The sequence below is a fragment of the Ambystoma mexicanum genome, chromosome 4q, assembly GCF_040938575.1.
Source record: "Ambystoma mexicanum isolate Mex_15411 chromosome 4q, UKY_AmexF1_1, whole genome shotgun sequence".
In the NCBI taxonomy this organism is placed as follows: Eukaryota; Metazoa; Chordata; class Amphibia; order Caudata; family Ambystomatidae; genus Ambystoma; species Ambystoma mexicanum.
In genome coordinates, this window is record NC_090928.1 from 919,904,146 (window position 1) to 919,922,141 (window position 17,996).

Here is a 17,996-nt window from a genome sequence, read left to right on the forward strand (position 1 = left end):
CCTCTAGGGGTGCCTGCAACGTCCAGCTGTCTAGAATCAGGAACGGTCTCAGAGTTCCGAGCACTTAGCTGGACCCAATCCAGATGGCAAAAACTATCACTGCAACCGCAAGCTCTGGACCCCTCTGTAATGGAACCTTTGATAGAGGTAAGTGGGCCAAGCACATTTAGGACTGCTTAATCACAATAAGGGGATAAGCCTTCATAGCCAGTTACATTCTCCTGCAGTAGGGTTCTACAAGTGCAAAGTCCTGACCCTACGTCTCCTTTGCCAGATTGTGATTGGATGAGTTCTGGCCAAGGTCCCCCCCAGCGAACCCCCCCTCGCGGGCTTAACTTAGTGTGGTGGCATTTTGGATGAACCATTAACTGATGGTTCTTACCTTTGTTTCTGCATTCGTCGAATATTTGACATACCTATTTGCTTTGCCAAAACTTGTTTCTCCAATTCTAAGGCCATCCGACTCCCTACATAGATTTTTTTGTGTGACTCTTAGGGGCACTAGGCCCACTCACTATAGCAGGGAAGGGCTTTTGAAGTGCTAGGGGACTTATTTTATAATGCAAGTGAACATGTTCGCTTATAATGTTTCAATACCGGCATATTGGTTTCATTGCATAGTGTGTTTAGGCCTAATTGTGTACTTTTAAACTCTGTCTTATTGGTTTAATTTGAGTGCTCTGTGTCTGTCTCATTGTACCTCACCACCACCCCCACAATTCCTGTAGTCTAAGCCTTACTGCTCAGCTACCTAACTTCAGAGATTGGGTAGACCCAAGTGTCAATGGGATGGCCTCCCAGAACCATCTCTGAGAAGTGGTTCTGGAAATCCATCTCAACAGAGTGCACTGTAGTAGACCCTCGCTTGCAGCCTATGATTGAGTGCAAATTATAGTGACCAGTGCATTGTTGTGCATTAACTATGGTGTCCAGAGAATGGCAGAATAAAAATAATCTCACCTCTCTATCAAGATATGATAAAACGGATTCCGTCTCATTTAGAAGGGCAACGCTGCATTTCCCCCTATGAAGAAAAGGAAGCAATAGATTTAACCACAAAAAAGCATTATGGCATTTTTCAACATGTCAAAATCATCAAGGCACTCTATTAAACAAAAACAAAAAAACAGTATAATGCAAATAAATTGACAAAGCCAATAGTTTCAGCTTTTGCAAGGTGCACGCATTTCCTGTGTCTCCATGGATAGGACATCACATGCTCATATATTTACAGCATTTGATAGATTTGGCATTAAATGATCAAGTACAACCATCATTAAACAGATAACAGGTATGATGTGGCAGGCAGGTGTATAGATTGTGCCAAAGCAGCTAATCTACTTTTTGGAAATGTTCCACATTCTGGCAAATATGTCATGCTTTTCAAATCTTGGATTGCAAGGTACAAAGAAGCTCTGGCAGATCTTTAAGGCAAACCAGGTTGCATGCAAAGCAAACAAATCCAAAATGCCCACTGTGTTTGCCTGCATGCAATTCAGCCCATCAAGATCCCAATTCAATGCATCTTGTATTGTGTGGCCTTCAAAATGTTGAAATATCACTCTGGTTGGCGGGTTACACCCCCTCAACCCTCCCAGGAAGGCAATCCCACCACCACCACCCCCACTCTCTTCCAAAGGCAAGATTTGTGGGAAAACTCAGGGGGCAGGAGTCAACCCTAAAGCGCCTCCTTCATACCCAACTGCCTCCCTTCCCCGCCCAACACATTCCCTCTCAACCTCCACCACAGCCACGCAATCATACACACAGACATTGAGCCCCTACCCTAGTACCACCCCACCACAAATATTCCCCCTCTTCTCCCACAGACGCTCAAACACAAAAAACGTACCCCTCACACCCGCGACTTCCCTCGCCCTGCCGTGCCCAACAGCCGATATTGCACACTCGTGTGCGGCAGGGGCGTGACGGATGGATTTAGAAGGACCGCTCTGAGCGGTCTTTCGAAATCAGTTCTTTTTTAATACATTAATTAATTTGTACCATTACAAAATTCAATAAACCCCCTCCTCCACAATCAGCCTCATCTATTAGGCCCGGTTGAGAATACGATGCCACAAACCGTTCCATGGTATTTTTCAACACTGTTTCTGACAATCTGATTGTTTAACTTAAATTGGATTTTTCTCAACACAAGGACCCTTTGCCAACTTTGTGTCAGGCCTATTGGTCGGAATCTCTTCCTTTACAAGGTCCAGCATTCTGGTGAGGGGACTTTTCTAACTCTATTCACATCTCGGGAAGTCCAGCAGGATGCCCACAAAGTTTTAGCAAGATTCGGAATTCTGTGCACAATGGCTCATGGTCCCAGGGTATTGGGGTAGATCAGCCCTGCAAGTTCGCAGCACGGCGTGGGATGGATCAAAATGCAGGTCCTTTAGTCTAGTGGAGCTCACCAGGCTCGGGGTCGCCGTTTTTGGAGTCCCCAGTTCACTTAGAAGGAAGGGTAACAGCAGTCTCTCCGGTCGCTTCCAGGTTCAGAGTTTTTATCACAAACTACAGCATAACCTCTACATTCTCTCCCAGCATTTTACAGCAAGGGGTGGTCTGGCTGTCCAATCAGGTCAGCTAGCCCCCTTTCCCCCCACCGCCCCACTGGCAGTTGTTTGCTTTCAAGCAAGGTGGAAGACAAAGGACTGCAGAGTTTTGGACTCCTGCCTTGCTTCCTGCCTTTCCAGACGCACTGGAGCCTGGCCGGGGAATTAGCATGATTCCCGCAGAAGACAAAAACAGCCACAGAGGTCGTTCCCACCAAGAATTTCAGGGGAAGACCTCAAACAGCAGGCACACAAGAAATGGTGAAAAATGAAGGAGCCCACCATTTTAGCAAAATGGTGGCCCTTCTGTGCATTATAGAGGCTCATCCTGCGAGTAATGAAGACTAAAGTCATTTAAGTAGTTACACTGCCACCAGCCATTCGTGACAAAATGTTACCAGGTAAGTAAGAAAAGGGATAGATTGTATCCCCCCAGCACTCCACATAAGGTGGGGTGTGCTGGCTCACTATAAAAAAAATGTAAAGGGGGAAGAAAATCCCTCTTTACTACTTGGGAACTGTAGTTCACCCAGGCACATGAAAGAGAAATTAACAGGGGAGAACATATGGGCAACCCAGCCTTAGCCCAAAGGTTGTAGGAAACTATAACTTCAATCACACACTATGGAGGGACATAAAAAGGTTGTGCATAAAAAGAGAAAAAAAAGGGGGGGGGGGGTGATTGCCCTTACCTAGAGACAAGGTAGAATAGTTACCTAGTCAAAACATTCTGGGGTTGACACAGGTCAGGAAGATTGATCATCGTTATGAAAATTTTACCCAACATCCACCACAGACCTGCTGGCTTCTGACAAAAACATCCCAGCCTCACCTGTTGCCAATGCTCAGACAAAAAGTAGGTGAACCAGCCCTACTTCCCCAAGTTGCTTGATCAGGATGAATTGGTCCACTGTATCAAATGCGGCTGACTGGTCTAGCATTACCAGTAAGGTGAGTTTCCAGTAGTCTGCAACCCTTAACAGTTCATCCCAAACTGCCACCAGAGCAGTCCGCATCCCAAATCCTGGGCCAGACCCAGACTGAAGCGTGCCCAAAAGGGACTCCAACTCCTGCAGTAGGCTTGTCACAAAGTTCTCCAGAATCGTTCCTGGCCATGGCAGGCCTGCGCCGGGTGGCAATTCTGTATATTGTCGGGATCCAGATTAGCTTTCTTCACCAGGGGAAAAAATTACAGATTTTTTCTAGGTCATTAGGTCAGATAGAACAATCCATTGGTCGACTGGATGTTCCTCCCACGTATTCCTCATCTTGGATAGACTCACAAGACAAGGCAGTGACAATTTGGAGGTGGGAGCATCAATTAATTAATCATGGATTGAATGGAGAACTGCCTTTGCAAAATTACCTCCTTGAGTGGAGGAGGAGTGCAAGCAGTAATGCTTGAAAAAAGTGAATGGACGACCAAGTAGCCGCTGAGCAGATGTCCTTTATTGGGAGAGCCGCGGAGGTTGCCATGCCCCTAGTGGACTCTAATCCCTTCTGGCGGGTCCTTTCGGCAAAACTATAGCATTCTCGTTGGTAGCGTTATCTTCTGCGACAAATGGAAGTCAGAGACTACTTTCGGCAGGTATGATGCTTTTACTTTATCCTTGTAGAAAATAGTATGAGGAGGCTTGCATGAAAGAGCCTGCAACTCACTTACCCTGCGGGCTGATGTTAATACAATAAGTAGGGCTGTTTTCAAAGTTTGGAGCCGTAACGGACACGAATGTAAAGGCTCGAAGGATATACATGTTACAAATAAAACAAGATTTAGATCCCAAGCAGCGACATTGAATGGGACTGTGGGAAACACATTGGTAAGCCCTTTCAGAAAATGAAAAATTAAGGGTATTTTGGAATAGGAAACCTCCTGCGAGGAGAGTTTAAAATAAGGAAAGCGCCGCCAAATATCCTTTTATGGTCCCAATCTGGAGCCCCAGATTAGCCAAATACAAGAGAAAAGAAAGCACTACGGGAGTGCCACAATGAAATGGATCCACATTCTTGCCTTGCACCAGTTACTGAACTTATTCCAACGACACCAGTACAAAGAATTGGTTGCTGGCCTTCTGGCCAAAAGCAAAATCTCCATTTCCATTAGGTCATCCGGGAGAAACCATGCCTGAAGGCCTAGTGGCTCAACTTCTGGATGGAGAACCCGACCTTCCTCTTGCGAGCGTATAACCTCTCTTTGTGGAAGACGTATTGGAGGGTAGATGGACATGTCCAGAAAGTTTGGATACCACGTCCTCCTGGCCCAATCCGGGGATATTAGGATCATGGATTTTCAGAACTTTCTCAACCTCCTGATGACATGAGGAATGACGGGGACTGGAGGAAACGCGTAAAGGAGTGGAAATTCCCAGTCCACCACGAACGTGTCTCCTAGAGCTCCTCTTGGGGGAAATTCCCTTGAGCAATACAGTTTACACTTCCGGTTGGTACCGGTCGCAAGCAGATGCACTGGATGGGTCCCCCTAGGTTGAACATATCCTGAAGGACTTCCTGAACTAGTTCCCACTCGTGGAGACTGCTGTGCCTGCTTAGAGCGTCCGCTGCCGTGTTCTGCTCTCCGGCTATGTGAACTGCCGACAGATTCCTTCTTGTATTGCCCCGAAACAGAGCTGCATTGCCTCTCTGCACAGTGGTAGTTTGTTTGTTTATTCATTTGTTATGCGCACCAAACCCGTAGGTAAGAGGGCGCAGCAGTATGAAGATGCGAAGCTTACATAGTTACAAATATGCATTGAGTATACACAAACATGCACAGAAATTAAAAGGTATCGAGTATACAGAATGTGCAAATATATACAGAGGAGGTAAGATGGCTTTTATAGTAACAAGAATAAGCATGAGCAGTGTGCAGAAATAAACAATGCTTAGTTAGATCCTTTGTGTATCACTTAGGCATACAAGTGGGCTGGAGCCACGGGCATATCCTAAAGGTCAGAAGCTAAGGATCTGTAGCAATGATCTGTTTTATAACATTTTTTCTGAAGTGTAAGTAAGGTTGGTCAGCTCTCAGGTCTTGGGGCAAAGAGTTCCAGTATTTGGCCACCTTTACAGGGAAGCTATTGCCACCAATGGTGGTGAGCTTGTATTTAGGTATGGTCAAGCAATTAGCATTGCCAGCTCTGGTTAGTCTGAACAATTTTTCTCTGAAGCTTAGGTGTAAGGTAGCTGGGGGCAGCGTTAAGAGCTTTGTGGGTCAATGAAAGCATCTTCAACTGTTTTATTGGCTGTGGATAACCATTTATGATGGTGTCTGAGGGGGGAAATATGGGTTCTTTTGTTTATGCCTAAGGCTGCTCTTAAGGCATTATTTTATAGGGTTTGCAGTTCATGGATAGTTTTATTATCACCACTGTAAAAAGCATTACAATATACAATTCTGGACAGTATTAGAGCTCTGGCCAGGATCAAGCAGCTGTCGTCAGAGAGGAAAGGCTTGCCAGCTCGGAGTAGCTTGCACGTGTAAGCTGTAGAGGATGTCAGGGATTTGATCTGTTTATCGAACGACAGTGTGAGTCCAAGTAGAAGCCAAGGGTTTTTACCTCCTTGGATACTTTAATGGAGTTCCCGTCAATATTGAATGAGGAGAATTCCTGAACTAGTTTTTTGATGTTGGCCTGTGACCCCAGAATTATCAACCTGGTCTTATCATCGTTCAAGCATAGGCCATGAGTGGCCATCCATGCTTGAATGATAAGATATACTTTGTTCACCAGCCCCGTGTCCTTGTTGTGATCCCCAGAAAGCAGGAGGAGAATCAGGGTATCATCTGCGTAATTAGTGTAGTTAATACCCAGAAGGTCCAGATCATCAAACAAGGGTTTGGTGAAGATATTGTAGAGAGTTGGAGAGACGCAGGATCCTTGAGGGACACCACACAGGATAGGGGTAGGATCTGCAGCTGCCGAGGGAGAGAAGATTCATGGTTCTCTCGCTCAGGAAGGATTTAATCCAATTGATGGCTTCCGGGGAGAAGTGGGCCGCAGAATCAAGGTGTCGGCAGAGGACTTTGTGGTTGACCAGATCGAATGCGGCTGAGGTTCAAGTAGGAGCAGAAGTAATGACTTCCCTTTGTCTCTCAGTTCGTCTATTTGGGTCTTTAAGTCAATTAAGGCTGTTTCCGTTCTGTGTAATGGGTGGAACCCAGATTGTCTGATACCAAGGAGTTTGTGCTATTCAAGGTGTTTTTTTAATTTTGATGTAGGCAGCTTTATCCAATATTTTCAGTAAGAATGGGACTGTGGTGATGGGCCGGTAATTGGTGGGGATGAGTGGGTCTAAGGTCCGTTTCTTCAGAAGAGGGAGCACCCAGGACTGTTTCAGGTTGGCAGGGATAGTACCTGTAGCAAAGGAGGCATTAATCAGTTTGGTGATGAATGGGGATAAATCTCTGGCGGCATCTTTAATTAATTGTGCTGGGCAGATGTCACCTTTGCAATTAGAGGGCTTCAGTGACAGAATATGTTTTTCTACCTCCAGGGTAGAGATTTTGGAAAAATTGAAGATATTATAAACCGGTGGTGAAGCATTCGGTGCGGGAATGTTGGGTGAGTGCTGAAGGTTCAACACTTTTCTGCTGAATTTTATTTTGGAGCGTAACAATTTTATTGGCTAATGCATGTTGGATGTCTGTATACCAGGATTTATCTTTGGTGCAGATATCGGGTGTAGCTATTGGGGACTCAAGTTCTTTCAGTATGGAGAAGAGTTCTTTTATACTAGAATTGGATTTGGCAATACGCTCATCGTAGGAGTTACGTTTTGCCAAGCAGACATCGTTAGTGAGAGGCGAGTGAAGTTAGTTTTGTTCTCACTGGTGGGGCAGAGTCTCCAATTAGTTTCACTTTTTCTTTTTAGGGTGCGAAGGTCTTTAAGTTGTGGCGTAAACCATTTGTTTAAATGGGCCTCAGGTTTACTAGGTCTGAGTTTGAAAGGGGCAATTCTATCCAAGGTGGTGAGCATAATATTATTACATTCTTGAATTAGGATGCTAGGATCAAGATTTTCTGACAATGAGTTAAGAGTAGGAAGGATAGTAGGGATAATTTTCTCTGCCGTAATACTTTTTTTTATTTCTAGTTAGGCAGGGTGGCGCTACCTGGCGAGGCATTGGGGTTGAGTCTTGTAGTAGATAGGTTGAAGGACACCAGTGAGTGGTCTGTCCAGGAGAGCGGCAGGATGGAAAAGATATTCGCTCTACAGTTATAATCTGCTATCCAGTACAGTATTCTACCTTTTTGGTGGGTGGGTTTATTCACTTTTTGAGATAGACCTAGTGCCATAATTGTATTGGCTATATCTATGGCGTTTTTATCCGTTTGATCCAAGAAGCCTGGGTTGAAATCCCCTAGTAGGAGTATTTACGAGGAAGGTTTGAGGTTATTGGTAAGTATATTGTGCAGATCCTCCTTGAAGGTACCAAGTGGACCAGGCGTTCTATATATTAAATGAATGGTAAGTGTTTGTGAATTGTTTATCTGGAATTTGACAGAGAGCTTCACAAGGTTGATACAGGTGGGCAGGGGCAGGTCGTAGGCGTACAGCAGTTTTAGAGATAATAGCAATGCCACCTCCTCGGGCGCTATCATAGTCTTGTCTAGCTATGGTGTAGCCATCAGGGATAGCTAACATGAGTGAGGGTCCTGATGCACTGTGGAGCAAAGTCTCTGTGATCGCAAGGAAATCAAGAATTCTTTCTGCGACCCTAAACCTCCTCTCTTGTTGAGGTAGTACATGGCCACTGTGTTGTCCGTCATTATCAGGACATTCTTTCCCCGTACAGATGGCAGGAAGGCCTTCAGCGCTAGTCTGATTGCCCTATGCTCCAAAAGTTTGATATGTAGCTTGGACTTGGATGGAGACCAACGACAGCGGATTGTCAGATCATTGGTGTGGGCTCCTCACCCCGTGAGGGAGGCCTCCGTCACTACTGTCATCTCCGGCAATGGTTGCCAAAAAGATTCTCCCTTGAGAATGTTGTCCTTGCAAGCCCACCATAGAAGGTCCTGATCAACTCTGCTCGGAACTTGCAGTTGGTGGAATTTTGTTACCATCTGCAGAATGTGTTGAGCTCTCACCTCAGGTGACAAGGCTTTCCCTGAGTTAGTACTCGAAGCCAAAGCTTTCCGAAAAATGCAACTGTAGACAACAGGCGCTGCACAAGCTATTTATACTATCGACGACGCTCGATTGAGGCCCTCGCAGGACATAGACGCCACGACAACGGGTACAGGACCTTCTGCCGAGAATTTCTTTTCCAAAGCAGCAAAGCTTCGGGGATATTGATATTTTATTTCTATCGCACTCATACACAAGTGTTTCAGAGCGCGACAAGGGAAGGGGAACAGAGGAGAAACAAAAACAACCATCTTAATAGGCCCAGTGACATTGAGAACGCGCAAGTGCATGTTAGAGGGAGAAGTGCATGGAAGGGGATGTATATCAAAGATGAGGAATACGTGGGAGGACACAATCCATTCAAAAAGAACATTATCATCAAATAAAGCTGCGTCAGGTCTTGTTCTTTCTCCAGTTGCCTATTTAAGGTAAACTTTGCCTAGATGCATTTCATTTTCTCGAGCAAAACAGGTTAAAGGAATTAGCCGTGCTAAGTGAGGCATCCCTGACCAATGATGCAGCCGTAGGTCGAACAAAGTTAAAAATTACAGAGAATAGTTCTCTAGAGGTTTTTTTGCTGCATTTAATTAAAAAAAAAAAATCAGATTCAGAAATCAGGTGAAATGTTCTCTAAAGTTGTTTGGGATTACATTCTCCTGCTCTTGACCCACCTCCTTGAAAATGGAAAAGTTGCTTTACAGTACAAAACTAATTCTTGTGATCTCCCTTCCATTTTTTTCTTTTAAAGCACACAAGACTATTGGCTATGATGATGTCCGTTCTGCATGTTGTCTACGGAGCTTTAAACAAGATGTGACAATACCACAAATGACAAGCAGAAAACGTGTAGGGTGAAAAGTTGAAATTGTTTTGTCAGCTTCTTCTGCTGAATGTAAATGCTTGCCTTCTTTCTAACTTTCAAGGAACACAAATAGCTGAACGCATTACTGTCATGTGACCAGTGCAGTAAATAATCTATCTTTAGACCAAGGCTGAGGAGCAGATCGAGCACATGAAACCAACTTCCAGGAAAACACTGGTGCAGCCGAAAGCCATGGGTCTGTGCAACCTAGGCCCGACAGTCACTGGCTGGTTAAGAGTGCAAAGTGATCCCTGCCTAGGAAAGTGCTCAGAGATGTAGAATTCATACACATCTACAAACATGAAAGGACTGGGTAGATCCTGGGTCTCTGACACTAGATCCAAAATGACAGTGCCTTCTTGTTCTTTACCAGTCTTGTCCACCATCTTGGAGACCATGACATGTTCCACACCTTGAGGCCTAGGCTTCATAAGGAAGCCTGAATGATAATATAATACTTTATTTATATCCCAAACATACAAAGTATTTCAGGACGTGACGAGGCAAGGGAAGGATACAAGGGGGGGGGACAAAAATCTTACTAGGCCCAGTGACATTGGGAACACACAAGTGCAGAGGAGAGGGGGCAAGGGGAGGAGTGGAAAGTGCAGAACACGTGAGGAAATAAAAAAGGTAGTGCGGCCAGCAGGTGGCAAGTGCAACAATTAAGCGCAGACAACGGGTGCCTGGTACTTGCAGGTAAGGGGACTGCGGGGTTGCAGATACAGATCCAAATGCAAGGGTTGCCAGGAGGCAGTGCGGGCATGCAGAAGGGTGGGCAGGGATCTGGACCTGAATACAGAGGGTAGCCAGGGGCCCAGTGCAGAAACAAACAGAACAGCAGGGGAGAGGAAGTTAGGAGGGAGAAGCAAAGAGGAAGGTCTTGAGGTGCTTCCGGAACCGAAGATGGTTCTCCGTGAATTTCACAGAGGCAGGGAGACTGTTCCAGAGGGAGGCCCCAGCCAAAGAGAGCTCTACCACCAACTTGTTGCTTGGATAAGCGACTGACCCGGAGGGAGTTGGAGGTAGAGGAGTGAAAAGCTCCAGTATGAAGGTATTTCCGGAGGGAGAATTGAAGGTATTGAGGACCCAGACCCCAGAAGGCCTGGTGGACAATGAAGAGGGTCTTGTACTTAATCCTTGCAGCCACTGGGAGCCAATTAAGAGATGTCAGGGCTGAAGAGATACGATCCCAGGGCTTGAGGCCAAGGACAAGTCTTGGATGAGTTGCAGAGGGCGGAGAGTTGTAGCAGGCAGATTTAGAAAGGCTGTTGCAGTAATCCAGCCTAGAGATAACCAGGGCTCTAGAGACAGTGAGCTTCTGGGGGAATGAGAGGAAAGGAAGAAAACCCCTGAGGTGCAGTTGGTAGTTTGACTTCTTAGAGACGTCAGATGTGTGGAGAAAAGGAAAGTGTGCAGTTGAAGATGACACCGATGTTCTTAGCCTCACAGGTGGGAGAAGGAAGAGGGCCAAGGGAGGGTCGGTCAGAGAGCAGAGAGGTCAGCCAGGTTATCACGGATGCGGTTCAGCAGGATGGCAGGGTTGGCTGTTTTCAAGGCAGAAGAGAGATCAAGTAGGATTAGGAGAGGGGAGATTAGAATCAAGGTTGCAAAGCAGGTCTTCACAGGTCGCCCCAATCGCCAATGAAGCCCCCCCCCCCCCGACTACTCCCTCATCCATAGCATTTGTCTTCAAGTCTCACTTCCATGCCTCAATCATCGACAACCAACCTTCCATTCCTTCCTGCGAATCACTCCTCGTTAAACTATCCCTATCCCTGTCGTTCTCACACTGCTTCCTAACAATCTACAGACCCCCTGGCTACGATGGACAATTCTCAAACAACCTCTGCGACTCTTGCCACCCTTCAACTAAACCATCCCAACCTTACCCTCCTTGGAGACTTCAACATATGGCTCGACATCCCCACCAACCCTATGACACACTCTCTAGTTGACTGTCTAGATGCAATTAACCTCCAGCCCCACATAAACTGCCCGCCTCACTATAAAGGACACACTCTTGATGCCATCTTTAGCTCCCACAACCGGATACATCTAAACCCTCCCCCACCCCCCATCATCTGGTCCGATCACTCCATTGTTTCTTTCGCCATTCGCTCACCCGACCCCCTTCCCGTACTTGAATCTGAACCTCCGAAGCTATACAAATGCTGGAAAAAATTAATCATTCCTGACCTGGCCGACGCACTCCTCCAATCTCCACCACCCACCTGCCAACTCAAACTAACCTCTGATGCCTTTGACTCATGGCTCAACACCTCACTAATGCGGCTCACACCCTCTTGCAAATCATCAGCCCGCCGTGGCCTGTTCCCTAGATGGTTCACACCAGAGTTGAAGACCACTAAGCAACTATATAAATACCTAGAATGCAAATGGCAGTTCTCCCTCTCCCTTCAGGTATCTTTCCCGATCCATTCAAAACGGTTAATGTCAAACCTCTAAAAAAAAAAAAATAAATAAACTCCCTCAAGCCCAAAAAATACCTCCCCATCTCAAACACCAGGTTCTTTGCCAAACTCATTGACCGAGCCGCATACTCCCAACTAAATGCCTATGTCGAAGCCAACAATCTCCTAGACCCCGCACAATCAGGTTTCAGAGCCAGTCACAGAACTGAAACCACCCTAACCTCAATCTGGGATGACCTTAAAATGACGGCAGAATCCGCGGGATGCGCCGCATTAATCCTTCTTGACCTATCCGCCGCCTTCGACACAATCAATCACTCAATCCTCCTTGACCGCCTACACTCCCTAGGAATTCATGGAACCGCCCTTAAATGGATAGCTTCATTCCTCAAAGATATGTACCAAATAACAATACTCGCCACCTATTCCTCCCAAGCCTGACCAGTCGACACAGGAGTCCCACAAGGAGCATGCCTATCTGCCCTCCTGTTCAATCTCTACTTGATCACCCTCCCACCAATAATTTGTTCACACAACATCCTGTGTTACAACTACGCTAATGACACTTAACTAATTCTAAAACTCCTGAACTCAAAACCCAACTGCCGACCTGACCTCACCTCCTGCCTCCTTGACAGAGCTCTGGATGACCAAAAGCCACCTCTTGTTAAACCCCTCCAAAAATAAAATCATGGTATGTGGCAACTCCAAACTTCTTCCACACCCACTACCCTGGCCATCCGCCACAGGCAACTCACCGACCCCCTCTAACTCAGTGAAAAACCTTGGATGCACCCTTGACTCTGACCTTACACTCTTGCACCAAGTCAACAACGTCTCAAAGTCCTGCCACTACCACCTTAAAACCCTTAAGCGCATCTTTCCATATCTCTCCTTTCCCAACAGACTCTCTGCGGTCCAATCAATTGTTATATCAAGACTGGACTACGCAAACCCCCTCTACCTCGGAGTCCACGCTTAAACTTCAAAGGGCACAAAACGCCACAGCCAAACTGCTACTTGCGCTCGGCCCAAGAGACCACATCCCCCCAGCCCTTAAGACTCTGCACTGGCTTCCAGTGGCCAGAAGGGTGACTTTCAAAACCTTATGCATCTCCCATCGAGCATTGCATAAAACCGGACCTCAATATCTTCAAGACAAGCTAAAACCCTATCACCCTCCACGCACTCTAAGATCAAGCTCAGCCGGCCTCCTATTCATTCCTAAGACAAACTCAGTCAGGTTAGGCGGATCATCATTCTCATCCTTGGCCCCCACGCTGTGGAACGCACTCCCACCCCACATCCGCCTAACTGAAAATCTGAGGTCTTTCCGCAAACTACTGAAAACCTGGCTCTTCCCCTAAAACCAACCCGTATGCAAACTAACCCAAACAGAATAACATCATCTAAATGACTCCAATCCAACAAACTACTAGATGCGAGAAATTGACATCTAATAACCGCTAATATAAAATAAAAGGACAAACACAATAGAATGGGTACAAGTAGATCAAAGCAGTGAAGTGGATAATAAGAATAAATCGTACAAAAACAGTAACGAGATTTAAATTAAATTAATGAAATGAATGAACGAAGTGAATGGAGTGGATGAAATCGTTAGAATGGATGAAGCGTATCAAATGGATGAATGCGTTGAGCGGATGAGTGCGTAGAACGGATGAGTAGGTTGAGCGGACGAGCGTGTATAGCGGACGAGCGTGTATAGCGGACGAGCGTGTATAACGGACGAGTACGGAAGTGCAGAAGAGTGTGTAGAAGGCTGGAGCAGATGAATGTGCAGACCGAATGAGTGTATAGAGCGGATGAGGGTGTAGAGTGGATGACTGCATACGAGGGAACGACTTTGTAGAGCTGACGAGTGCATATATCAGATGAACGCGTGGAAAGAACCAGTGCGGGGAGCAGATGGGTGAGCAGAGCGTGATGGGTGAGCAGAGCAGAAGAGGGCGCCGAGCGGAAGAATGTGTAAGAATAGAGGAGTGCGTAAGAATGGAGGAGTGTGTAAAGCGGATGATTGCGTAGAACAGACTAGTGGGTAGAGCTGTTGAGTATATGGAGCGGGTGAGTGCGTAGGGCGGGTGAGTGCGTAGAGCGGGTGAGTGCGTAGAGCGGGTGAGTGCGTAGAGCGGGTGAGTGCGTAGAGCGGGTGAGTGCGTAGAGCGGGTGAGTGCGTAGAGCATGCGAGGGCATAAAGCGGATGGTTGCCTAGTGCGGATGAACGGGTGAAGTATGTGGATGAAACGGGTGAAGTATGTGGATGAAACGAGTGACGTACGTGGATGGAATGTGTGAAATATGTGGATTTAACGTGTGAAATATGTGGATGTAACGTGTGAAATATTTGGATGGAAGGGACAAAGTACGTAGGTGGCACGGGTGAGATATGTGGATGGAACGGACAAAGTACGTAGGTGGTGCGGGTGAAATATGTGGATGAAGTGCATAAAACAACTTAGAATATATGGAACGGATTTGACGAGTGCGTGGGGCGGACCCGAGGAGTGCGTGGGGCGGACCAGAGTGCCTAGAACTGCGGGTCATACATGGAATGGTTTGGAGTGCATGGAACGTTTGAAAGAGCATGTAACCCATCATATCACATCAACACGCTCACTCTCTTCTTTACACCAACATTCCACTAGAACACAGAGATACTATGACACCATTCGGTACAACTGTTCTCATACCAACATCTCCCGCATACTCCCACATCACTCTATGTAAACACTGCTGGTTACACACACACCCAGCCAGGCGTTCTCCTCAGGCCTAACGCAGCCACATTCGGTCTGGATAAATCCTGCCAGAACCAACACATACTCCTGATCTCTCAACCACCACACCTACCGCTAAGAAGCAGCTATTACACGAATGCCACACCAGCTGCACACATCAGGTGCTCACACGCACCTTTGACTCTCTACTGACTTGAACTCCAGTTCCCAAGGGCGTTCAACCTACCAGCGCCTTCAGACCATACCAATGGTACATAAGGCGCTATATAAATGCAAAGTAACCTAACATAACTAAGAGCAGTTTCGTGCTTCTGGCAGCTCTGAAGCCAGACTGATGGTCACAGAGACATCAAACAGAATCAGTGTGGAGGGTAAGCTGGGAGATGGCCAGCTTTTCCAAGAGTTTGCAAAGGAAAAGGGGCAGCGAAAGACTCAACTGACACGCTTCATGGGCCAAATGACCGAGAAGGTAAGTGGCAGTGCTGCAGCTGGCTTGGCCTGCGGGGTAGAGAGGGAGAGTTGGGAGGAAAGGAGAAAGTGATCGTTCCAGGTGATCGTTCCAGGAGAAAGAAGTGGTGAGAGTTAGCGAGGGGGAGGACAGAGGAGACCAGAACATCTAGAGTGTGCCCTGCAGAGTGAGTCGGGCCAGAGGGAAGAATAGAAAGAGAGAGTAAAAGAAGTCGCAAAAGAGCCCAGAGGAGGGACAGTAAGCATCCAGATGGATGTTGAGGTCTCGGAGGAGGAGGAGCTGAGTGGTCGAGGCCAGGAGGGAGGAGAGGAGTGTGATAGCCGAATGAGAGTTAAGAGTGGCGAGGTGGAGAAGATTGTCTTCCTTGAAAGACTTCCAGGGAGGGGTACAAATCAGAGGTACTCCCTGGGGAGGTGTAGGAGGAGCTTGAGGGAGGGCAGAGGAAGGAGGAAAGGGCAGGGTAGCCAAGGGGGGAGGTGCCAGAGAGGTTGCAGAGGGTGGGGCCAAGGAAGCCAAGGAAGGGAGAGAAGGGATAGCGGGAGCAGAAAGGAAAGTGATAAAGCATGGCAAATGCCTGTCAAAGAGGAGGAGGTGGGCCTGAGGGCCTTCGACCAAAACAGTACCATTCCTGTACACATTAATGTTGACCTTTGATGAGTGGAAGGAGGCAAGGCGGGCCTCCCACTGGAAGACACCATTAATGGGAGTGGAGGAGTAAGGCAAGAGCACAGAGACCACATGAAGCATCCATAGGTCTGGCGATGGAACGACAGAATGTCAGTGAGGGTGTGTTGCAGGAAGTGCTGGTATAGGTATCAGCGATAGGGAGTCCTGGGTTGGCGGCCAAGATATCCTTTTTGAACTTCTTCCTGCCAGACTTAGTGAGAAGGGAAGGATAGTTGATAGAGAAACAGTTGAAAAGATACAAGAGACAGATTGCACCTTAACTGAAGTGGAGGGGGCTTGTGGGGGAGAGGGAGAATGGTGGGAAATGGAGACACAGAGGGGGTGGGTGCAGGCAGAGGAGACAGAAGAGTTAGGGTGGGAAAGGACAGCAGGGAAAGCACAGTGGTCACTGGGCACAGCACAGTTCGAAGGCAGACAGATGCAATGCTGAAGGAAAGAGGGAGCAAAGTCATGTGTGGGAGGTGAAGTTGCGACTAACCCACCAGGAACTGAAAGTCAGGAAGAGTTTGGTAGGCATCAGCGCGCAGGACACCCAGTAGGGTGGCCACCCAGACCGACCAGATAGCAGACAGGGACCGTAGGAGTGGGCCTTGTGAACAGGGCCAGCCAAGCCTGCCGGGCTTCGGATAGGCCCAGATAAGGAAGGCCTCAGCCAATCCTAGGCCACCTGCACCAGGAAACAAAGCACTCCGGTGCTCAGGCAGTAAGGAAGCAGGAATACGGAGAAGAGCGATGCGAGCACTGAACAAAGGTACTGGTGCATTTCCTTTCCAAAGAAGCCATTCGGTATTAGCCCTTTTTAAACACTTTATGGGAAACCTCGGGTGCAAAACTGGATTTACAATCTCTGAAAGGATTGTCAAGGTTGTTCCGGGATTTAGCCCCTTTGAGGGGAACCATAGGACTGCCAATAACCACTTGGGAAAGTAGTCTCCAATGTAGAGTGCCATTAAAAGGCAAGAGCTCATTTACAACACTTATTTTGGAAAAGCATTGCTTCAGGTGCTCGGGAGGAAGGTCTTGAAACTCATCCTTTCACTGTTGGAGATGCCAGCCTAAAGAAGAGATAGAAGTGCATTGCACCACCAGCAGTGGTCCCAGTGGTGTTCTAGGCCCAACACTCAAAGCACAAACATTGGTAGCCCGTCACTAAGACTGGCTGCCCACAACTAGTGTAGCAAAAGAAACCGGCTGTGCCCAGCAAAAGTGGAGGGTAACGCGTTGCTGAACTGAGGGGCCAGATGAAAGAAAAAGCAAAATCAGAAAAAATACCAGCGAAGGGAAAAGAAAAAAAAAGTATGCAAAATTGCTCCCTGCATCCAAACATACACAGAGAAAAAGACTGGTCAATCAAAATTAAGGGAAGTTTTTCATTGACTGAAAAATAGGTCTTTGCGCAATTTTTGCTCTGTGGACTCTGCGGGGTAAAGGAGGATTGGGTGGGGGGCACGTAGGAGTATTGAATAAATATTTTGGCACTGAAGCTACTGAAATGCATTTTTGTGATTTTGATGTTTCAACCATACAAAGCGGATTTGCTCAGACGGTACATAACCAATGTCCCTACTTTGGCAGAAGGGACCCAGGCGGTTTCTCTCTCTGGCCATGCTGGGCAATGTTTGCTTTTATTATAAAAGCTTGTCAGGGGAGATCCCTTAGTGTTTGCAGTTTTTGATTGTGACTGTAACATTGTTTGGAACTGATGGTGCACCAATGTGATCCTTCTAGCCTAGGGCAGTTTGAACTTGGGTGGGAGAGGAGGGACTAGAGACTGAAAATTGAGCTGTTTAAAGGCTGGCGCCTATAGTGTATGAAGCCTACTGCTTTTTATTCCTTGATTTTAGGGGTAAAAAAGGTCTTCAAGCATTACATATGGTACTGTCATGGTCTCATGGAATAAAGTGACTGCAGAGTAGGTGATTATCCATCCATGGAAACCAGTATTACACTCCAGGCAAAACTAAAATGTTTAGTTCAGGACCCAAACATCCTGAATGCAGGTTAACTTTGTGACATTCAGGCAGGGAGGATATATCAGGTCAATGCACTTTGCTTGGGAACAAGAACAAGGTGTGCAACATGGGTTAGATACCT

General features: G+C 46.9%; 1 protein-coding gene across 4 annotated transcripts in view; it reads right to left on the minus strand.

Moving 5' to 3' along the window:
- The window catches only part of MTA3 (metastasis associated 1 family member 3), a 1,736,304-nt gene that overhangs the window by 1,577,216 nt on the left and 141,092 nt on the right, over window positions 1–17,996 (minus strand). For all 4 annotated transcript variants that reach the window (XM_069608476.1, XM_069608475.1, XM_069608474.1 and 1 more), the window contains exon 5: window positions 961–1,024. In XM_069608476.1, the coding sequence (XP_069464577.1) occupies window positions 961–1,024 (64 nt within the window). The remainder of the gene's footprint in view (window positions 1–960; window positions 1,025–17,996) is intronic.